The sequence below is a fragment of the Homalodisca vitripennis genome, chromosome 2 (genome assembly GCF_021130785.1).
Source record: "Homalodisca vitripennis isolate AUS2020 chromosome 2, UT_GWSS_2.1, whole genome shotgun sequence".
Classification (NCBI taxonomy): domain Eukaryota; kingdom Metazoa; phylum Arthropoda; class Insecta; order Hemiptera; family Cicadellidae; genus Homalodisca; species Homalodisca vitripennis.
In genome coordinates, this window is record NC_060208.1 from 93,908,864 (window position 1) to 93,922,506 (window position 13,643).

At 33.0% G+C, this 13,643-nt stretch overlaps 1 protein-coding gene across 10 annotated transcripts in view; it reads right to left on the reverse strand.

Annotated features, from left to right (window-relative positions):
• The window catches only part of LOC124354363 (epsin-2), a 113,263-nt gene that overhangs the window by 46,765 nt on the left and 52,855 nt on the right, over window positions 1-13,643 (reverse strand). For all 10 annotated transcript variants that reach the window (XM_046804760.1, XM_046804756.1, XM_046804758.1 and 7 more), the window contains 3 exons: window positions 12,166-12,201; window positions 10,961-11,003; window positions 3,529-3,700 (listed from right to left, as the gene is read on the reverse strand). In XM_046804760.1, coding sequence (XP_046660716.1) covers window positions 3,529-3,700; window positions 10,961-11,003; window positions 12,166-12,201 — 251 coding nt within the window. The remainder of the gene's footprint in view (window positions 1-3,528; window positions 3,701-10,960; window positions 11,004-12,165; window positions 12,202-13,643) is intronic.

Below are 13,643 nucleotides of genomic sequence, written 5' to 3' on the forward strand. Positions count from 1 at the left end.
ATATCGGAAATTGTGCTCGTGCTGGATGCCAAAAATGTTGACTTAGGAGTACAAAACCCAATAATTAACCAGTGAACTGAGTTTTCTTGAGCGATACAGTAATAAAGGGGATGGTTTTAAAAGCCATATTATATCAGGTGAAGAAACATGGGTAGCCTACATTACACTGTAATCAAAGCAGCAATCAATGGAATTGTGCAATTCATCATCCTCTAGGAAATTATATTCAAACAAATCTGTTCAGATAATCATGGACACTGTGTTTTGGGACAGAAAGGGTATGTTGTGGTCGGACTTTTTTGCCACGTGGGAACATGATCAATACAGCAGTGTACTGTGAGACAATTACACAAAACTGTGCCGTGCAGGTGTCATTTCGCTCGAAGACAATGCCCGTCCTCATATGGCAAATCGAACCCAAGACCTTATAACTTCTTTAGGCTGGGAACAATCGGACCACCCTCCAAACAGTCCCGCTCTACCCCTGAGTGACTACCATTTGTTTCTGCACTTGAAGATGCATCTGGCGGGGCAATACCATACCAATGAGGACGAAGTAAAAACAACTGTGATGCAGTGGTTATCTAATCAGACAGCAACCTTCTATGACAATGGAATACAAAAGCTGGTCCCACAATATGAAAAATACCTTGATAGTAGTGGGATGTAGAAAAGTAAAGTGTGGTCTTTCAGGTAAATAAATTATTTTTGAAAAATATTTACTTATTGATTTAAAACACACCTTGTATTAGGCTGTAAATGGTGGCTCTTACTCTCTTTATCTTGTTGAATTGAAGGCGATATAACTATTATACTGTATACATGTCTGACTGATCTTAAGTGTGTCAGTGTCAAACTAAAACATACAATTTGAAAAAAAATTTGATACATTTCATCCATATGAAATGCTCCCATTTTGACACCCACTAAAACTAAAGAAAAATAGGTGTGTGCGCATATAAAAAGTAAAGTGACTCTCGGCTCTTAGCTTACTAATTCATATTCACTGTATTTCTTAAAAATAGACCAATTAACCTGTAAAAGAGTGCTTTAACCTTTTGAGGAGTGCGTGTAAACTCTACATGATGATTAAAGACGTCATATGACGTTTAGCCTCTGTATTTTTGTATTATCGTAAATGCATTGCTATTACTGATTGCCTTTTAGTAGATTAGTCTGTTAAGTGGTTCCATCTATCGCAACATACTTAACTTCCATTTTTTGTGTTCGGATTCACTTGTAATCTGATTTTACCACCAGATCGCAGTAGCTAACTGGTAGTAGCTACTGACTCAAGGTCACGTTGAGCACGCACGCTTTGCTTTCAGAACATGCCGCCACATTATACTAGCCGTTCCTTGTATACTGCATACTGTGGCCATATTTATCTTGCGAGAGTGACTTATATTTGTTGAGCAACCATCTAGTTTGTTACTGTTGTACAAATGGCATACAATATTGAACGAGTATGCTGTAGTTAAGAGATAAGACATTTGATTTTGAAAAAGTACTGAAATATTGACTTGTAGAATACGTAATCCTTTTTTATTAATCTTTCAAATGTAAATAAACATTTTTTAAGAGATTTTAAAGACTTAAATTTTTTACTCCATTTGGTAATTTTTTTGATTTCATCCATTACTCATTTTAGCCTATCAAAAGAAGACGTCATATGAGTCTATACTCCTTAAAGGGTTAACAGTGACATTAATAAATTCATAACATACAAGGATAACAGGAATGCAAATATTTGTCATTCTTATATGTAACAAACACTGGAAAACAATATTTAAAAACTGTAATTTGCTCTGATTCAGGTATTAAACTCTAAAACACAAGGTTAACTCATTGGGGCAAACATACACGCTAGTTTCATGTTGCTTGGCCAGGACTGAATTCCAAGTCATATGCTGGTTACGTGGTTGGCATTTGACATTATACTGAGCATTTATTTCAATGTCTTTATATTATACATCATTGATACATTCCTTACTAAATTTTTAAATGCAAGTGATCAACCATATTTCATTTCCATTTCCATGAGTGTGGCTGACCTAATTTTTGTTGAATTTTATCATCTGTTTTGTTCATCATTATAAGGCATCTCAGCTGTACAATGTATAGTCTGCCTAAAACGCATAAAAAATTGCGTTGATTCTGAAATTGATAAAGTTTTGACAGTTACTGTGAAAATAATTAAGAGACAGTGACAGTGATTAATGTGTGTGATAACAATGTCAAGTTCCACTACATCTTGCAAATTGTTTCTAGGCTTTTCAAGAAGTAATGAATTACTAAAGAATGTAAACCACAAATACTACTATGCGTATATAGCCCCGGTATGAAAAGAGTTTAATGAGTTTTTAAAATTCAGTGTTGTGAACTATGAATCTTATCATATAATACTTACTGACTTTTGGAAGGAATAACTTAAAACATCACAATGTTAAAGTATTTACAGTTTTTTGTTCTATGTTAGAACTTCCAGATATGTAATTAATCATTTTTCCTTGTGTTAAAAACATTATGGACTATTAAAAAATACTAGACTAACAAATTAGTTAAAATAAAATAAATGTTATTACAAGCAAGTTAAATACAGTATGCGTATATACACTAAAAAATAATAAATACAAATATTTATGTCTGCAAAGGTGTAATAATAATAATGTAATAATAATAAGTATTTGTAGTATATGTGAAGGACATTTTAGAGTTATTACTTTGCTTAAAGAAGATTTGAATATATTTAAAATTATTTAAAAATTTGTGTATTGTGTCTTATTTTAGGGTTAAAACATGAAGCAGAGCATATACCAATTTTTACAAAATCATGTTTCAGTTTTGTAACTCCCAAGTCAAAGACTAATTTTAAATATATTATTAGTTTTATAAAAATATGTTTTACTATAAGCATATAGCACAGTTGTAGATAAAATAATGCTAACGACAATTTCGCTATACTCTGTAGCATCTATCTTTTAAGTTTACAGCACTCACCAAGACTTGTACCACTTTTCACTTCAACCTCTTTTGTATAATACAACATAAGAATTAACTAATAGAAATTATAGTATGTACATGAGTTATAGTCAGGAAATGACAAGTTTTTTATTGATTAATGGCTTAGGAATTTTTTTTCATTCAAATAGTTAAGAAAATTACATGTATTTAAATATTTTTTCCCTATGTAAATTAAGTGTTGTAATAAATAAAAACATGTCACTTTCTCCAGTCATTTTTCATGTACATATGTATGATAAAGATTCATCTCTTTCTCTCCTACACTTTTTCTTTGTGCCTCATTATAAGATGCCCCTAAATTCTGCTTCAAATGCCAACCACTCCATGTTGAATGATACAAAATTATTCTCTATTTTCCTGGCCTCAAAAATCGTACTTAAAGAGCTGTAACAAACGTTTTCTGTAAAAGAAAATCTATTCTATCTGAAAACCGATTTCACCACCATCCAATAAACTCTTCAGTTAATTCCACAGACAAATCTACTACAATCAGTGTCAACTCACTTGAACTCGTTCTCGCTCTGAGATAGGGCCAGTTGGAGACGCACGTCGTCACTCCGCCGCTTCTGCTCCTCCTGCTGCGCCTCCTCTCGGGACATAGCCAGAGCCAGTTGTAGCTGCAGCTCCTCCTCCCCGACGGTCTGCGGCCGTGCTGACTCCAGCTCTCCCGTTTCCACTGTTACATTGATTCAATAATCATGTGAACATTTTACAGCATGTCAGTGAAAAATCTGATGTTTAACCCTGGAACTGGCGGTCATATTTCTCTCAGTGGCAGAGTATTTTTAGTACTTCATACATTGCCTTATATTTATTTTATTATTACATGTTTACTATAAAGTACCTATGTCATATTATATATTTCTTTATTCAGCATTGTTCAAGGAACATTTTTCACATAATATAATTAAAACAAAACAAAAAATACCCTTACTCTACCTCTTCAGGAAAACAAATTTTTTTAGAAAAAAGAAAAGTTACTTCAAAGTTTTTTATTTGTAAAATTGTTGTTGTTAGTGATACGCAAAATCCAAAATATAAAAAAGGAAGAGCATTTAATTCTGAGTAAAAATAAAACAACACATAGGTATTTATAAGGTATTTATTTTTACATGTGGTAAACGATACAAAATTCATACACTGACATTCGAAAGTGCTACTTACCAACAAAAGTAAGAACTTCAAAGCTCACTTGAATTTCTACAATCTTGTACGGTAACTATTAGTTTATATTAATTTTCTATTTTTGTATTTTTTATTATATATTTTTTTAATTATGTTCTGATTGAATGTCTAAATCAGAATCCTCATCATTGCTTATTTCATGTACAACTAGTTCTTGAATGTCACTTGAACGATCGCGGAAATTACGATCCATTACGTAAACACGCACAAAAAACTTACTATTATTGTGCCATATACACAACCATCATTACAACGAACTCAAACAAACAATAAACCAGACAGAACACCATACAGCTGATGAAATAACAATAGCCGAATGAACCAGTTGACTCATCGCTGCGCGCGCGCAACTAGCGTGGTACGCGGGAGAATGTAAACAAACATTTCAGAGATTATAAGACGTATGGACTTGTAAGGAAACGATAAAATTATTTATTAGTGTATTATTTACATAAATTAAACCATACTCTTTCGATTGGTACCAATACAGATACTCTTTGATCTGTTTTAAGTTTTAAGTGTTTTAAGTACTGTGTTTTAAGTACGTAATATTGAGAAATAACAGACGTATTAAAACGCCCGATATCGGGCGCTGCCATCTAGGATGCGACTAAAACGCCCGATATCGGGCGTTTGCCAGTTCCAGAGTTAAGCTTTGATTCTTAATTTGGTGAAATATGAAAAGAATAAAATATAGCACACATCTATAATCTACATCAAACTAGATTAACTTTTTGAGTGCCAAAAGCCAAACTAGTTGGCCTTGCAGTAATTCCGAGAAGTGCCAAGGGTCGACTAGATCGTCTTTTAAAATATTTATTATTCTATTACTAAATGTTGTCATATGGCACTGTACTTAGTCTCATTTTATACACAATAAATTAAATAAAGGTGGATTATCTATCTCTTGATTTGATTTATTACAACTGGTAAAAACTATTCGCCAAATATAAGAGTTGACTTATATAAAAGTTCAGATTTTTTACATTTTGCACTAACATAAAACAAATTAAAACTCAATTATATAGATATTTACTTTTCTGAAACTTGGGGCATTTGTTCCTATTTACATAGGGAATAAGGTAAATGATGCAAAGAAATAAATTGGGACCATAAAATTACAAAGTTTGTTCATTAGAGTTTTAAACATTTTAATTTTTGTATTTTATATATTTAAAAATTTCAACAGATTTTATCACTCAAATAAATATTATAAATTATAGTCTACATTTCCCCATACAGAATAAAACAAAAACTGCACCACTACCTCAATAAGTGCTTGGCACTCAAAGGGTTAAGGAGTAATATAAGTGTTAATAAATAACAAATAATAACAACATTGTTCATATATTGTAATATATTTACAATATATTTTGCATTAAGTTGTATGAAAACATATTTTAAATAGGATGAAAACTGAAGACATCAGAAACAAAATAAAGAGAGACATAACCTATGCTTGTAGTGAATGAACTACTGCATCATCTGACTCATTGGATTGAATGTGAAATTAACATACTTTCAACTAACTTTAACATTCAATAAGGCCATTACAATATTATCATTGAACCAATACTTAGGAAGTATTCTGATTACTTACTGGGTATTGTTAAAAATGGATTTTTTTAACCATCACATTCTAAGGGTGGCCACTCAAATCCGCTTTTAAAATTCCTGGTTTTCCTGATTAAAAACTTTGATTCTCTAGTCTATTTTAAAACCAAATATACAATTGTAAACCTTAACACTTACACTGAGTGCAACAGTGACAGTTCATTGTTACCAACTATAATTGCAAGAAATACTATAAAGCTGCAGTGTTCTAGCAAATTTCTTCACTAGCGATATGCGAGAAATTCGGTAACGATTTATCGCTACCACCTATTTTAAGCTCCTTAGTTTGAATCTCTGGCTTTCAATGTGTCGATATAACATTGTATATTCCTAATAACTTTCATTTCTGTTATGCATGGAAAATACATGTATCCAATTCGGATAAAAAACAGATATAGCAAATAAATATCCACAGCCAGCATTGCAGGTCAGAGATCTGCGGTGGATGAACTTTCGGGATGAGACAATGATTTTGGTGGTACACAAGGTCGGTTCCGTACAATCAACAAATAAACCAAATACTTTCATCTGAACTCTATTCAATTAATTTATTGAGGGGGGCAAGCCTAAAAATACCATGCTATTTCAAAGCAATTTGCAGAGATTCAGGGAAATGAATATATATATATTATATAAATAAAATAATTTTATATATATATATATATATAATATATATATATATAATTTTATATATATATAAATATATATATATATAAATATAAATATATAATATATATATATATATATATATATATATATATATATATACATAATAAGATATATAAGATGAGCACCCAGAATATATTCTATTTATGGAAAAAGTGTGGATATATTTATAGAGAATCTATTTATGTACAACACAAAGTACGACATAGATAAAAAATCAAACTTAGCGATCACCTGTTTTCCGCTGAGTAACTAATGTCTGCGCATAGAACCAGCAGACAAGATGGCGTTGAAAAATATAGACATATAAATACGAACATAGATTATTATCACGTATAAATTACGTTATTTCGTTACTAAATCAAATCAAATCAAATTACTCTTTATTTTCAAATATACAATAATTACAATTACATGATTATTATTATGAAAATACCGTCACATGGGCCGAGGCCTGTGCGTGACGGCGAGCTCTTATTTACAACAATTTTAGTAGAACAGACTTTTTTTTAAATCCATACAATAAGCAAAATTCAGCTCACACAATCAGTCCCACAAAATAAAAGTTACGAAAACAAAAATATCTAAGCAAGCGGTTGAACATGTTGTATATGCTGACACGACGGCACAGCAACTGAAAGTAGTTATAGTAAATGTAGTTAATAACGGTAAGTGGGAGTGAGGAGAGACTCAGCGTTATCAGAGCCGACCATCCGCAGCCAGGTAGTAATCAGTCGTTTGAACAGACCAGTTGGTTCGACCTACAGGTCCCTTATCACTGGAGGCAAGCGCCTGTACAATGTACTCGCCACGTAGTATGCGTTCGTCAGGTTCACAGTCATTTCAATGACAGGAGCCCGCACACCACCCCCCACAGCGGCCCTGGTAGAGTAGCTGTGAGTAGTTCGACCGAGTACCGCCTCCCTGTGCCTATAGGTGTAGACCATCACATTCCTAATATATAACTGATGGATTGTGAGAATATCTGATTCTATTAACAACTGATTTGATGAAAAACGTTTAGGTTTATTTAGAGCGGCCTTGAGTATAGATTTCTGAATAACATTTAATGGATCAATGATAGTTTTGAACGCCCCTCCCCACTCTATTATTCCATACTGTAAAATAGACTGAACATATGCAAAATAGACAGTTTTTTGAACGCCCCTCCCCACTCTATTATTCCATACTGTAAAATAGACTGAACATATGCAAAATAGACCGTTTTTAATTCATTATAATTTAAAATTTGCCCTAACTGGTAAAACACGTATATCACTTTTCTAAGTTTAGGTTTTAAATAATTAAATGTGAGGTTCCCATCTAAGTTTTTTATCAATAATTATACCTAGGTACTTGTACTGGTCCACCCTCTCGATAGGCTGGCAGTGACAGGTGGTGTTAACTGAATCGCCGCACGAGTGCAGTACTAATTGCAGCTCCGCGGGTGGCTCACTCACATTCCTTAATGCGATTGGTAAAAATTTTGTTTTACTGACGTTCACGGTTAGAATGTTAGAAAGAAACCAATTTTGTATTTGCGTTAGCTCGTTTGAAGCAACCTGATAAACTTCTTGCCAGGTTCTTCCTTTGAAAACAATTACTGTGTCATCAGCGAACAGTTGTAACATTCCAGTAATATTTAGCTTTACTATGTTGTTTATATAAACGAGAAAGAGTAATGGACCAAGTGTACTTCCTTGAACGACGCCATAATTTACTTCCAATGGACTACTATTTCGATTATTTATTGTTACAAATTGCTTCCAATCAGTGAAATAACTTTCGAACCATTGTAATGCAATTCCTCTTACACCAACATATTGTAATTTATTAATCAACAAATTTCTGTCAATTGAATCGAAGGCTTTAGCTAAGTCCACGAAAACTAAGAGAATTTTAAAATATTCATCTAGTAAATACATTATTTGTTTATTAATTTTGAAAAAGGCGTCTGAAGTATTTGTTTCCTGTCTAAAACCAAATTGTAATTCCGATATTAAGTTGTTGGATTCTAGATAATTTTTAAATTGTTTTTTTACACATTTCTCAAGCACTTTACCGATTACACTAAGCAAGGAGATAGGTCTATAGTTGTTCGTGTCCGATTTGCTGTTTCCCTTGTGTAACGGAATAACTTTAGCCAGTTTAAATCTTTCGGGATATGCCAGAAGTTAGACTAAGATTAATTAAATGTTTGAGAGGAGGAAGAAATTGTGCAATATTATTTTTTAAGGTATTAGAAGGAAAATCGTCACATCCAGGAGCAGAGCTACCGCGCATCTCAGCCATGCACTTCTCCACCTGGCTGTCGGTGACCGGCTCCAACTGAAACACATGCTCAGTTCGATACACTGCGTCATCCACAAGGGGCGGACCGACAGGCCGCAGCAACTTACTCGCCAAACTCTGCCCTACTTGTGAAAAAAAATCATTGAAAGAGTTAGCCACGGCTATGGTCCTCCCACCCCCAGTGTCTGCCACAGTGGCGAAATTTTGAACAGGAAAAGCAGATTTTGCTAAGTTTATAAATAGTTTTTATACACAAAGGACTACAAGAACACATTTTGCCAATTGGTAATTTGCAATCGTCCACGAATAGACAGACAAGACTCAATGTGCCCAATATAAATATAAAAAAACACTAATTACAGCTAAAATATCAATTTTAAACTACGGTAGTTTGTTACTTTAGTTATCTAGCTATATTTCTTCATACGGTAAGTACAAGATGTTTTAGCGATTGGTAATTTGCATGCTGCTGATCAGTAGTCGTTCGCGAATAGACTTATTTTTAGATTCCAGATTCAGCTTCTCCATAACAGTACTTGTAATATTGTGAAATCGTGATTTTTCAAGTGTGTTTAAGCACTTCCTTTGGTTCCGGAATCAAGTGAAAAAAGCCGCGGTATTGAGTATCAGAAACAATTCATTTCTAGTAAAAATTCCAGGGACATTATAAAAATTCACGTATATCCACAGATTTTTTTCTGAGTCCGAATTCATGCATAATGCACTCTTTTCCAGATTCTCATCGTTGGCGGTAGCCCTGGTTAGAGTCCAGTGATGTTTCTGCAATCCTTATAACTTTAATTTTAATAGCCGCTTTGCTCTCTACTTCTTACAAACAACTATCCAACACTGGTTGCGGCAGTACTCGCAGGAGCTCTTGCGTCCATTTAGACTAGCCATTTCTACAGTCAAACCCAAAACTTGCACAATTTTTTGCCAGTGTAAATGCAGTTCAGTCGAGGTTTGGACGTAACATAACATCACTTTCTTTGTGTGGAGTAATTGTTCATAGACCAACCAAAGCCTCGGCCGAAATACAAGCGGTAAGCAGTGGGCGGTGAGCGCTGGATCGAGCAGCAACTTCAGTTTACATTCTGTATTGCACATATTATGGGGAACACTCGATTCTAGCCATGACAGACAAGAGCGGCAGGGTGATACCACACGATGGCGCTTATCCATCGCCAATTCTAGACATTAAATGTTTCTCCTGTTTCAACTCTCATCTCAGTCTATCATTGCTCTGCAACAGAACGCATACGTTCCCTTCTCAGTATTACTTGATAAAAACCCAACGAATATTCTGGTGTACTAAAAAAACGGGTTGCACCTCTTATGAAACCATCAAACATATTATTCAACGAACTGAACTCTTAAGCTCGATTATAGGGTGAACAATGTACATTTTAGGCCTGTGCTATCTATCTAACACACGTCATTTGAAAATGTATTCACTCTTATTTTCATTCAAGAATAAGAGTTGGACAACTTGTTCAAGGGACCCCACTTCGGCGACTAAATAAGTATAAAAATCTTGTTTGTATCGTCGTCACTAACGCTCTGCTACTTAGAGCGTACCGCTCGTTTAGTGCCAAAATTCAGAGTGATCAGTCGGCCGGTTTTAATTGTCCAATGCATTGTTACGTGTTTTTTGGGGAGAGGAGTGGTTTGCACTGGCAAAGGAGAATAACTAACCAAGATAAACTGCACTACACTAGTGGAGGTAACCTTGGATCAATATGTTGATCTTCAATTACAATTTTATGAACAGACCACGTCGTGTGGAATATGATGTTTCGAGATTAATCAGTTCTTGATTCAAGAAGCTTTATTTTATAAATTCTTGGAGATGGAAAAATTGTTTTTGAAATTTTCCCGATTCTCAGAAAAATTCCCAGTTTTCCTGGTTGGATGGCCACCCTGCATTCTTTTTAGGTTATTTCTGAAGCAAAAATTCGAATTCCATAAAATAAGCCTATCACTGACAACATTTATTTTAGCTTAGAGACACACATTTTATACAAAATTTGTATAAAATGTGTGTCTAAGTAGTACATATTTAGGCATTTAATGCCTAAATATGTACTCTAATATTGTGAATTACAGTTAAATATAAAACATCAAATTTAACTGATTTGATAAGTTATATTAATATTTTACACAACCAAACAAAGCTTACCTCGACGCTGGGTCTCCTCACAAGAGCCCCACGTTTCTCTATACTGTAACATCACGAAGATCTTTCATTACTATAATTACAAGACATTATTAAAAAATAAAGCCAATATGTCATAAACTAACTAGCATGGCAACCTAATTGTTACAAAAAGAATTTGTTGGACACATTCAAGTTATGAAAGAACACAACAGTGTGTGTCTAAATATGTTTTTTAGTCATTAACTACCTCAAAGTTGATTCAAGAAGTTCCCTATTCATGACTGTACATGTATTACATAGATAGCTATTAAATAGATACAATCAATTTTACAACTATCATGAACAGTAAAACAAATTGCACATTACGAGGTTTGCCCGAAAAGTATCCGACCTGTGTTTATATCTTCACACCAGAGTGGCCTCTGGGTGGTATAAGTGTAAGTAGTAATTCCACACGAACTACCTAAGTGCCTTAGTTTCTGGCTGAACACCTTGGGTCGCGCACAGTGTGTGTTTATGTCTCATGTGTTTTTTCTTTTCGTTGCATTTGTGTAGTGTTGAAAATTACAGTAAGAACTGATCAACGAATTTGCATCAAGTTTTGATCGTAACTGTAAACCTATGACTCATTTCCAGTAATAATCTTCTTAAGGTAATTTCCATCATCACTCACCATTTTCAAGTTATTCAAAGTGATTTTACAGTGAAGGTTTTTCTGCTCGGTCGTGAGCAGTTTCAGAAAGAATTTCGCACACGTGCGAGTCATTCCTGAAATTGTATTCAAAATTTCCCAAACAGTAGTTTTTGATATTCCGGGATCATTTTATAGTTCACAAACAGCCTATCCAGACATAGGTGTTCAGCCAGAAACTAAGGCATTCAGGTATTTCATAATGGACTACTAGTTACGCTTATACCCTGCGAGTATATAAATGCAGGTCTGATACTTTTCGGACAGACCCTGTATAGCAGATCTGATGACATCAAAAGCCAAAATAGGTATTTACCACAATATTAACTCATCGTATGATGATTAACTTGTGACATTTAATCCTCCAACAATCTAATGTTAGTAACTATTTACAAGCAATAAATTAAATGTTGAACAATAAACAAGAAGATAGTTGATCCATATTTGTCAAAACTATAACATGTGAAAAAAGATGCTTTATGCCAACGGATTGTGTTGGGAGTGTAAACTGCAGTACAACAATGAAAATACTTACAGATGGAAATCCTGGACTAGAAGGAGATGATGTGTCCTAAAAACAAGAAAATTGGTCAACTCCACACAACAACCAAAATTCAGTTCATTAAAACCAGTACATATTTCATCAAACCAAACCTAAATTAAAATCTCAGGCAATTATTATCTTATTTAACTCACTGAATCAAGTCAAGTTCTAAATCATACATTTTGAATAACTCATGCATACATTTTGAGTTTAACAAATAATTTTAAAAGATAAGAAGTATTATTAATTTTATTAAACAATAAACAGCCAATCTGTGGTCAATATGTTTCTTGTATATTTATAAATTATTTGGAATAATAATGGAAAACTAAATATATCATTTAAATGTCTTTCTTTTCAAAGGCTTCAAATATTTTCAAACAATTAGTGATTAAATAACACAATATTTTAAAAGACTAGAATTTAAATAACAAAATATAACTGACTTAAGTTTGTATTTTAACTTAAATATTCTTAAAAAAATCTTATGTTACTTAGAATTCTAATTGTATGTTTAACTGTATACTTGGTAAGAAGGACATGTTATGGAAATGTGACTTTTTGTATATTGAAAATGGGTTTATTTCAAATATGTTCATTCAACTAACAACCCGAACAATAGTCTCAGTTTTCATTTCATTCTTTCAATTTGTTTCATTGTTTGGTTATGACAAAGGTTTTAAGCCACTGTAACTAAATGACGAGTTCCAAGATATGGTCTTTGAACTTTTTATAGTTTCTAAAACTTTAAAGACATTTGAGAGATTATAGGTTCTACTTAATTGATTAGATTAAATCCTAGAATATACTGATCACCTCTTTTATGCTGAAACTTCCAAAATAAAGATTAAGTAATTTTAAAACGATGCATTAGTTTCTTGTGTAAATAAATGTTGTAAGCCATATGTATGATACCAATTTTTTAATTTTAGTATATGTTTTTTCTATGAGTTTTTTTTTCATATTTAACAGCGCTAATTTATGTAATGAATAAAAGCAACCTTATTAAGTATATAAAACATAAAAATTTTAACAATTAAATATTTGTAATTAACTGATTTTAAGCTACAAAAAAAATTATCATACATTTACTGAATTGTTTGGTGATACATAACACTTTATAACAATTTTTAGATGTTCAAAATAGTGTATCAGTACTGATCATATGGCTGCTTGATTACATTTAAAAAAATGTAAATATAGGTGAAAACCTTGCTACAAAGAGAACTCACGAAGGACTAACAAAAAATGGAGTAATTATGTTACCACTTTGAGAGCGGATACTATAGTTTTACATGATGACAGTGTTATTATGGTTATGCAGACGTTGCTCTCAGTCAAACTTAGAAACATCTGACACTCACTTGGGAAGTTTAACAGCCAATAGTGAGGTTATAAATAATAGAACTACTGGTTGTGACTGTGCTCAATGTTTTGATCATATAAAAATCCTAACAGATCAAATCTTT